The sequence below is a fragment of the Amblyomma americanum genome, chromosome 2 (assembly GCF_052857255.1).
Source record: "Amblyomma americanum isolate KBUSLIRL-KWMA chromosome 2, ASM5285725v1, whole genome shotgun sequence".
NCBI classification, from domain to species: domain Eukaryota; kingdom Metazoa; phylum Arthropoda; class Arachnida; order Ixodida; family Ixodidae; genus Amblyomma; species Amblyomma americanum.
This window is the reverse complement of record NC_135498.1, coordinates 76,585,272-76,596,244: the sequence shown is the minus strand read 5'-3', so window position 1 is coordinate 76,596,244 and position 10,973 is coordinate 76,585,272. Positions and strand designations below refer to the sequence as shown.

Genomic DNA, 10,973 nt, shown 5'->3' with positions numbered 1-10,973 from the left:
GCGGCAGAGGGCAGCTCTGTGAAGCAATCCTTGCGGATAAGCAGCGGATAGAAAAAATAAAACAAAAACAAAAGCTCTAGAAGAAAGTACAGAGAAACAGTAGGTAGACTCCAATATTCGTAAGGTCGAAAAAGAAAGGCAAAGTGAGAAAAAAGCCATCGAGGCAGAATGTGCAGAACAGAAGCCTTTATTGGATAAGAGGGAATTATCATATTTAATCAGAGTAAACGCCGCTCGTCTCCCGTATTTTTCTTCGAGTCAAACCAGCCGTTTCTTGCTCCCCACTTTCCTTTTCTTCTATGTTTCCCACTTATTTTTCTGTTTCTTTATTTTTTGACAACGACAGTGAACGAAAAATGTTCTTCGACTCTTTCTTGCATTTTTTTTTCGTCGCATAAATTAGGCCTAATTCTAAGTACGCATATTCCTTTCCGCACGGCCTTACTGATCTTCTTCTTATTTTCTTGTATAGTTCAGCTAAGCACGAACACGCGCCCACACAGCACAACACAGGTGAAATTATTCTCGTTTATAAGATAAAGAATTTGAGACGCCGCTTACAAACTGTGCAATTTAGTCGAAGAGAGTTCTTGAGTTACACAGAGCTCGGCTGCTTGCTTTCTTGGTTGTAAAGAACATCCGCGAACGCTCGTGAATGCCTAAACGTGATAATGCAAATAGGAACCGTAACTACGCTGCGTAGACGCTTCAAATTTTATTGGAAGGGCGACTTGATCAAATTACATCATTCCGGAATATTCTTTGCTGAAAACAAAAGGCAAAAAAAAAACAATGTGATCACGCTGCTTTACAGCGGGTAATGCTCCACAGTAGCCAGCGACGTTAAGCAGAGAATAACCGATTCGCCCGTGCATAGCTTGGCCGCTCAGAAATAAAAAAAAAAGGGGTTGAAAGCGGTATGTCTTTTTTGCTTCGTCAACTCCTTGTAATTCCAAGCACTGTGCTTGCGTCTCGATGGCCTAACCTGACGTTATAGTCCTCAGACAGACTTTGTCTCGCTGGTGGGTACTTTTGTGGAAGTACAAACTTGATAAGCGTTGAAAAAACAACGAGGAAACTTTAGAACAGACCATATTATGTCTGCAGAATTTTGAGGCGATTGTCAGTTTGTTCATATAAAGTAGCTGGCCCAATCGTTTTACAGTTACTCGTAACAAGCTATTTTAAATGCATGCCTTCATCAGGTTTACAACCAAGTAATTCACTGCTGAAGTGATTGTGGGAGCGTGCCGTGTCTGTTAAATTCAGAGCACGCCATGATTTTTTTTTTTTAGTGCGTTCAAACTGACCCTGTCTCTAAAAGATGCTGAAGGACTATTCAGCGACGTCATTGACGATGCCAATTGAAAGTGTTTAAGAGTTCTATGAACAGATGCGATTTTTAAATTCCACCAAGGCTAAGATTAATCGTTTTGTGTCAGTTCTACACAATTCACAAGGCCGTTTTTCTTCCCCTGCCTGCCGCATGACTTTCGAAATTCTCACTTGTAGCAAAAGGTGGAAAATAATTAGATTTCCGTTCTTTTGCTCGAAGCTAAATGCTCGCGTGGAACAAAGAGAAAACATTTGTAGAGCTAAGTGACTTGTTGGGCTAGTCGGTATAAATACATTATCCAAACCGGCGCTGGAAGACGCGGGCAGAAAGATGAGACACACACATCAGCGCAGCAGGTGTGTGTGTCGCCTTTCTGTTCCTGCCTTCCAGCGCTGGCTTGGATAATTGTAGACATAAGCTCGCTGGCTTATTAGCGCATTAATCAGCGAAAGCTGCTAGAGCTTTAGTTTAGCCATTTCAGTGAATTCCACACTTCCCACCCTCTCTCTCTTCTTTCTCGCAATTTCTTTCTTCCTCGTCACCCATAAAGGTGAAGAGGGGAACTTATCTCTCAGCACCTTTCTACCAGCCAATCATGGAAAATAAAGGTAATTAAATTCAATTCAATTAAGGTAAAGTAGATAAATAGGTTGAATACATTAATTCATTAAGTAATTAAGTTCGGACGGCTGTCGCTTTAGTTTTCACGGCAGAATGCATATGCGCTAAACCGAAGGTATAATAGCTTTCGCTATAACTGAAAGTGGATGATTAATGCAGATTCATCCATCAAAATGCGCCTAAATAAATGTGTTTTTAAGTAAAACATTGCGTGTTCCTCTTGTAGCAAATAAGTGGGTTTCATGTCCTGCGTAGAGCATGCAGGAACCAACAAAATAAAAAGGTTTTAAAAATTATACGTTCTATATTTAAATCCTAGGCAACCAGAAAGCATGACATGTGCCCCTGCAGCCCTGCATTTGGCCCAGCGGAAAGTACACACAGAGAGCAGGCGTTTAGCAGCAATCGATGCAGGACATACAGAAAGAAACGAACATATGCGAGAGGAAGGTTTCTCTTCTCTTGTTTTATTCACATAATAGTTTGCAATGAACCCGTCGTTGAAAACAGCGAATGAAGCCTCGCGTGAGCAGAACACTTTAGTTACATTCACACCATGGCCACCGCGCAGCTGCGAGCAACACAGCAGCAGCTTTTTGCCTCCATCTACCCGGAGATACCTTCGCCAAGCACACGCCGGACAGCAGGAAATACCTCGTGTGACTCTATGTACAATAACAACGATAAGAAGTATTACCCAAAAGGAACAACGGTCGAAGCTGCTTTAAAGTTGTCATACCTTTTTCTCTTAGGCAATGCAGGTTGTGGCTTTAATTACCAGAATATACGGCTTTCAGAAAGAATGGCTCATTACATTCACTGTATACAGGAGAGAATCCAGCTTTCTTCGAGTGCCTATGGAACAGGGAACGCAGGATAAGCGAGCTTGTTTGGACTGTACATTGAAGCGCTCGTAGCGAGGAACCTGACACAATGTGCACGATTACACAACATGTAGAAAGTTAGGCGAAGCGTCGTGTAAGCAGCGTTAGAAGCAGTTATGAAAGTTCCTTGATGCATTACAGGCTGTACGCTGTTCCGGCCAGCGCTTGAGAATGGCAGGGCAAAACTTTGTGAGGAAACAAGGCTTTTCATTCATTTTGAAGGGTATGACTTCAGCGTCGTAATGGTAACGCAGCCATATGTTGGAATTTCTAGTCCAGGAAATTACTGAATAAAACTTGAAATTTTAATCAGGCGGAGCAGTGAATCTGGGCGTTGCGTAGAACATGTTGCCTCTTGTCTCACAGTTTACCGTGACTAGAGGAAACACCAGAAATATGTTAAGCTCTGTTTAACACATTGCAAACGACGTTGTTGCCACAGATTGTGCTTCCTTTTTTTTATTGTGGGTGTCGGCTGCAAGGAGCAAATATTCACTACTGTCTGTTGCACGGATGCGAGGTTCGTTTTTAATCTGGCAGCCCGAGTTTTACGACAGTTGTGTTGCTGTTGTATTTAGCGCAATGCTCTAAGCTTTTGGTATTTGCTTCGTCATAAAATTAAGGTCCTTCTGGTTCGCCATTGCAAGTAGTACACGTTCTGTATTCTTGATAGCAGGCCCTGCTATATGTGGCACAAAGCATCCAAATAAGCGATAAGCTACCTAACAAAATAATTGACTGTATGCGTGAGAATGCTCAAAGTCAATAGCGGAGGCGTTGCACAAAGATCTAAGAATGCAGACATATGAAAATACAACTTAGGTGCATGGGTTATGGAATAAGAACTGCGCAGCGTGCCGGGAGCATCTGAAAGTGTTTAATCATGTAGAGGCCGCAGATTCCTTCATTGTTGTAACAGAAAAGAAGGCCACCATTAGCAATGAAGTTACTGTGGCTAACTTAGTTTGATAGCAAATGACAATTCTAATTGCAAACTAGTTCCTTGTTGTTTGGTGTCGCTTCAGAATTGACAATGGTACGAATTTCCCATCCGCACATTCCTATCCTTGACGCGATCACACCGAGGCTTCATGTCTACTAACATGATTTGAGACCCCTGTTACGTTCTCAAAGGTCTCGACTGAAAAGCCTTCGGATGTTTTCATCTCATTTATCAGTTCCAGACGCGCAAATTATGGCGCCATCTGATTTCGCACAAAATAAGCAGTAAAGAGACAAAACGTAGTAGTTGAGGGGTACTCCTGTCGCTTTTGATTTTGCGGTGAAACTACTACCAAGCGGCACAAACTTGAACCCAACCAACTTTTGTTTTAAGCGCGAGAAATAAATAAAGGTTGAAAGCTCAAGGAGGAAAGAACCGTACACTTTCGAAAGCAGATGCGCTGCTCGGCAGCGCGAAATGTCCACGCATTTTGTGACACTCGGAAACAAGCTCGCACATCACAAGTCGCGGCACTATTCGATACGCTGGTTCCCCTAAGCGACAGAGAAGATGATGCCGCTCACTGTCAAGCGCTATAGATGATATTCAGCGATGGTGCCGGAAGTATATGTACACACATGCACACGGGCACACTTTAGTACGTGCAACGAAAGAGTTTCGCTTCATGCAGTGACGACATTTTGCGGAGTAACCATGCATACTCCTCATACACACACCGAAGGTTCGTTACTTCGTCTAACGGTTTCTGCCAACATCTTTGCTTATGGTACTGCCTCACCAGTAACGTGCAGGGAAACCTCGTTGCAAGAGATTCGTTCAGAGGGAATTACTGCTTCATTCACAATTTGGGACGATCCACGTTCGCTGATATCGTGATCATGTATCATCCCATCTTATTAGCCCTAAAAAAAAATAATGAGGCGAAGTGGTCGCGGGTACCGCAACTGCCTCCCTGTACCGTGCGTGGCCAAATTATAAATGTGCCGCATGTATCGAAAATTTAAGCTGTACAACACGGCCTCATTCACCGCTAATAGCTGCTTTCTGCTCATTACGATGATAACGTATCATTTTGTCTCGAGGTTTTAGAATAATGGATCTATTGCAGTAAAAACTTTAGAAAACAGTATTTCGGCACGTCTTTGGTTCCGTACATAATCTTAATTACCATTAAGCAAAATGAACCGCACAACAGCCGTATCTTTGATGCCGCAACTTGCGGCATCACGAATGCTGATGGCGGCTGGGATAACATTACACGTCATACCACCTTCATTGTTAGGACTGGGCAGGATAGTATATATAAACAGTAAGCAGAAGACGCCCCTTACTTGATATGTTCGCGTATTTGAAACCTGCGGCAGTTTCTCTATCATGACTCTATGAGCAGCAACAAACTGGATGAATAAAGGTGAATGTGATATAGTAAGCATATGTACTTTAGGCGAAAAATTATCGTTCTGAGGTTCTCCCTTTTGAGCAGATGAGCTAGCTTTTCAGGTGCCAGGATCCTGACACGGACGCCACATTACGCGACATATTTTGCCAAAACGAGAACCGGTTCTGCGAAAAACAGAAGGCATAGCAACGATTCTGGAACGACAGTGTCTAAACTTGCTCAGTCATCTCTCACTAGACCACTCTGATAATAAACACACACTGTCACTGCCGTCATCCTTATCTCGACTCGGACAGGAAACAATTACGTAGAAACAGATAAATAGCTCACGCCTGGAATATACACACATCATAAATTCCAGCAAACTTGCGGGATGCAACTACGAACGATGCTTGAATATAGATATATCTATTATTTAACAGCTATACATATACATACTTTGGGCATACGGTGCGCATAGGTTTTTGTTAGGTGCGTCGGCATTCTACTTACACTAGTTACGAGCTGTCAGCTACTTTTGAGTGTTTATGCTTTTTACATTTGAACTCGTTCTTGTTCCATGCAGCACAATGTGTCGGCCGTGCTGCTTGCATAAGCTCGCTGTTTTTTTTTTATTAAAAAAGAGTCTGTTCCCACTTTAATTTGGTTCGCTAAACGCATCTGAATGCTTACTTCGGACAATGATTCGCAATAAGCTATTGGATATGAAAATGAATATAAACTCGATATTTTGTGCACGTAAAAACAAAAAAGATCGCAGACAGACAAGAACAGTGACATACGCACATCAGTGGCAGACACAGTAATAAAATTTAAAGAAAAAAGCACGGAAAATTTCTGCGTGTCAAAAGCTAACACCTACTAATTTTTGTGTTCATTCAATGCATTCGCAGATACATTTATGGTCTTGACTTTTTGTAAGAGGCATTAATACGCACTCACGGTTTGACTCTGTTCTCTGCCCTTGGTTCCGAGGCACAGCCTTGAAAGAGTTTCTTGTTTTGTTCACAGGATCATGATATCATAACCACACGCTTGTTTTATCAAGTCAATCAGATCAACATTTGGCAACAGGCGAACGCATTCTATAGTGAAGGGCTTGTTGAGAGATTGAGCACTCACAACCTCATTGTTTCAAGCACTGTCCGAGATACCAAATTTCTGCTGCGCTCAGCCGCAAGAAAAAGAAAAAGCGAAGCACACCCGCTAAGCATATTTTACAGGACAAGTCTACGAGTTAACATTCGACGAGCGACGCTTGAAGAGGCCACAGAAAAGAGCTTCAAGAAGCAAGTGATATGAATAACACACCTTTGATGTCGACCTTGAACCAGCACAAACCTTTTCGCTTCGCTTAAGAGTACGGTTTGCGGAGTTCTTCGACAGAACGCACAAGACCTGACATCCAAGAAATACTGCGCTCGATAGTGTTCAGGTGATCTTACCCAGCAACAAGGTGCAGTTCAGTGCCCAGATGGGTTTCTCTTTGTGTGACCCACACTGACGCATTCTCCTCGATGTTGCATTCACCTCACCGGTGCTTCTTTGCCACTTCGATGTCCTCGCAGTTACTATGCGTCATGCTGCTTAAATGACGCCGTCTCGCATGCCATGCTCAGAAGGGCATCGTCAAGTCACCACAGCCTTGCAGACTGTGCCACTGCTAAACTCCGACCAAAAATAACCCTTTCTTCATGGCAAGTCTGCCTCCCTCAAAGGCATTTCATCAACAACATTCCTGAACTTTCCGCAAGCATGTATGGGCTCTAGCAGTTCCGCTTCGACAAGTCGAAGCCTCAAAACTTATGTGAAACTTTGAAGCTCCCATACATCTCGTTCAACACTGCATTGAGTACAGCCAAGGACGAAGACGAACATTTCTACGCTTCTGGCGCCATCCAGGAGTGGCGTTAGGGATTACAGCCTCCATCCTTGCCTGCGCACAGAACAAAACCACTTCCCTCACCCATGGCAATCTGCACCGGAAAGGTGCGTTGCCATATTTAAATAATCGTTCGTGTATAATTGTCTGAAAGACCTAAACTCGGCGGCACTGATAACCCTGCGACCCTTCTTGGCGCGAAAGAGCTTCGTAGATCCGCTGCACACACACTCACAGGCGCTCCGTGTATTCCCCCACAATACACGTTCAAGCGCACCGCAGACGTCTTCTAGACGAGGTGAGCTCGATGGCGCACGATAGAAGGTCGGCGTGTCCGTGGAGCTCGTCGGTGCCTACCGCCTCCAGAGTGCTGCCGGGCGACCACGGCGGCACCTCACGGCGGGCACGACGCCGACGACGACGCCGGGGCCGTCATACGGGCGCCGGAAATTGGAAATCGCTAGGGTCCTCCCACTCTCAGAAGGTCTCTACGAGCACCTCCCTCCTCTGCTCGGCCAGGGGCAGCACGTCGTCTGAGGATACGTCGTCGCCCACCACGTTCTCCAAGAGAGAGCACTCCGGGTCCTCGTTCTGGCGTTCCGAGCTGTGCCACACGCCGTACGCCATGTACACCACCACTCCTGCGCAAGGGTGACCGAGAAGAGGGGAGTGAGAAGCACTGAATGGGAAACGAGCACATCAAAACGAAACTATGCATGAAGCGGAGAAGTGATAACAACTGCATCGCACGTCCGCTTCTGACAAACGAACCCACTACCCGGTCCTCTGGACATGGCCGCAGATATGACCCTCTGGAAAGTGGCGGCACTCCGGTCCAGGCGTTCTCTATGGCTCATGAGAAAATGGAAGACTTTACCTGTGGCGATACCGGTGACATTTAGAATAGCGCAGACGTGTTAGCGTAGACGTATACAGGGTTAACGTATGCTTGCATCGCAAGCGCATGTTACACGGTGTGGAGAAGGGTGCTTGGGGCGCGTGCCTGCCACTGCGCGCGCGTATCAGGCATATATTAATCCGGTACGCGTCTACGCTAATACGTCTCCGTTATGCTGGAACTCTCTGATGTGAGGTGACAAAGGAAACAAACGCTTTGTCAGGCATATGCCAGCCTCCTAAAGAGAAAAACTTTCTTTCATATTTGTACTTTTCTTTGCGAGTAAAACGCTCGGGCATTCATTCATTCATTCATTCATTCATTCATTCATTCATTCATTCATTCATTCATTCATTCATTCATTCATTCATTCATTCATTCTCACGCACTTAAAAATTGTTGAATCACATGACCAGAAACGGCACGCCCTCACTGGCCGGGTAACGCGCCCGTCAATGCACAATCTGACCTTCCGATTTCACTGGCCGGAAGGATATCACGTGATCCAGGAGTGGCGACGCCATTGAGCACTCTGTTGCGACAGACATATTTCGACGACTTTATAGGCTACGGAAAAACAAAGTTTTCTAGATGGAGCTATCGTTTCAAACAGGTTAGCACACGACAACAGAGTATATAGAGAACAACCCTTCATTGATTGGCGCCAGTGCTTCCAGTTTGCTGCGCACCGGTCTTTTAGTGAAAGTGTACAATCTATTACTGTAGCCTGCTGGCGATGAACGGATTCCTTGCCGGGATAGCGAGCTTTGGGTCAGAAGAGACGGTTAAGAAATTAATTTGCTCCGCACTATAGGCGTCTAAAAGGAAACTAGATGCAAGTTATAGCGTGAAAGTAACTCGATAAAATTCCTGTCATATTCCTGTCATCTTTCGAAAACACTATCTGAAGCAGAACAGGCGTCTGTTCTGAAGGTTAAAAAAAAACAAGCACAGGCTCATGAGTAAATGTGCGCTTCTAAATGTGTTTTGAGAAGGGAAGTAGAAATTAAAACTAATTCTTACTAGTTTATACTCTGTTATACGATATGCCGTTGTTTTGCTGCTTATAAATCAAACTATATTAGATCCTTTTGTGAGGCGGCCATTTATGATGATGAGTACAGGTTGCTGACTGTAGCAAAGCTTAAAGCGAATTTCTTAACAAAGATTGATTATTACTACACTAATCTCAGGAGCAGCGTCAGAAAGCGGTTCTCCTGCCAGCGCAAACAATTTTAATGACTGACACGTTATCACTCAATTTACTAGCATTTCTATTGGAGTGACATGAAAGAAAGTTTTTTTTAAAAATCAACGCATAGCTTCCTTGTACAACTTATTTCTATGTGCAGTTGCGTGTTCAAGTTTCGACTGACGAGCTATTGAAAGGCTTGAGCTAAAGCTCTCCACCTAACCACGTGAACCGCTTGATCAGAGCTAAAATTAAATACACTCCTAATGAGTTTTGACAGCTAACAACACGCGTCTAGGCGCAGCTCTTGTCTGTGGCCTCAGGGGCAACCCCCCCCCCCCCCCCCCCCATCGGGACCGTTGAAGTATAACTAACTAAATAAATTAATTAATTAATAAGTAAATATCGTGTACATGCACAATGTTAAACATGCCGCGGTGAGCATCGGGCAACACAAAAGGCACAGGATTGAAGAGTAGTTGTAGAATACAAATAACTTTCGAAGTAATTGTATGCAAATCTTGGTTCAAAAAGAATATTGGTGTTTCCGCGCGCATACGAGTAAAAACGAAAGAAAAAAGAAACGACGAGGACGGAAGTTTGATTTTTTTGGACCTCCAGAAAATGTCTTAGCTTTTTTCGTAATCCAAATGTAGTATAATTATTGCTGTTTCTTTGTGCACGAAAGTTGCTCTGCAATTTCGGCTTGCACCGAACCCAGCTCTCGGCCGAAAAGCTCGGCACGTGCGCGCACCAGCAATCATTACACGCAGAAGAGGCACCCTTATCCGCGACAGCTGCTCACTCCGGCTCAAGAGCCGTGAAGTCATTACATATAGTAGGACGAAGCTCCGCAGTATCGTCGCAATAACCCTGATGCGCTGGGAGACAGCGAAAGGGTGATGACTGCGATAAGGGGCGCGAGTGCGGGTGCGAAAGAGGCAGGTAGGGAAACAAAAATAAGTAGTCTTTTATTGAGCAATATCAGGTAATGAAAAAAGCGCTGCCTGGTTCTCATTTGCATTATCGACAAAAGTTCGCCAGGCACAAGCGCCCCCCCCCCCCCCCTACCTGTTCTTCGTGTTGTGCACGGTGTGCGCGTGTGAAACAAAAGTGACTCCCACGCGTTGTTACTTTTCTTACCACGGTTGAGCGCAGCATGCAAAGGTCATCGCCCGAAAATGGCCTATCTGCACTGTGAGGGATTAGAAGCATTGCGTTTCCACTGCGAACGTCAGCAGGCGTCGTCAGACAGGCTGGTTTGAAAGTCGATAGCTTTCCAATCGCTTTTTACTTAGTTAGTATAAGAAGCCTTGCTCTGCAACTATTATTTTATTTCCCATTTGTCCTTTTTTCGATTATATAATTGACAGGAGCTGCCTACGGCGTCAGTGCCGATAACCAGTGAGAAGCGTCCGTCTTAACGCTGTATTTTTCCGAGTAAGTTTGTTTTTGCCCACGCACGTTCTATGCAAATGGCGAACAACGCGTTTGATATCATTGCTTTCTAGCTATGAGCACTGACCTGTAAGGTGGAAGTTACAACACGTAGAAACGCAAATAAGTGAATTTAGGAAAAGCACCTCTCTAAAAAGCGTCCCAGAAAGAACCGATTAAAGAATTATTGCAAGACACGGCTGTCCGAGCTTGCCTGGCATCAAGACAAAGCTAGCGAGCTGTGTTAGTCACGGAGGAGGTTTCCCCGCGCTGACGGGGGAAGGTGGCTGTTATATGTGACTTTGTTCGTTATTTTGGGTCTCGGGAGTTGCGTGAACCACTAGTACATAAAGCCAATAC

At 44.6% G+C, this 10,973-nt stretch overlaps 1 protein-coding gene across 1 annotated transcript in view; it reads right to left on the bottom strand.

Moving 5' to 3' along the window:
• Nucleotides 1-2,404: 2,404 nt before the first annotated feature.
• The window catches only part of LOC144121447 (high affinity cationic amino acid transporter 1-like), a 337,746-nt gene continuing 329,177 nt past the window's right edge, over nt 2,405-10,973 (bottom strand). The window contains exon 7 of the mRNA XM_077654651.1: nt 2,405-7,727. Coding sequence (XP_077510777.1) covers nt 7,564-7,727 — 164 coding nt within the window. The 3' untranslated portion in view covers nt 2,405-7,563. The remainder of the gene's footprint in view (nt 7,728-10,973) is intronic.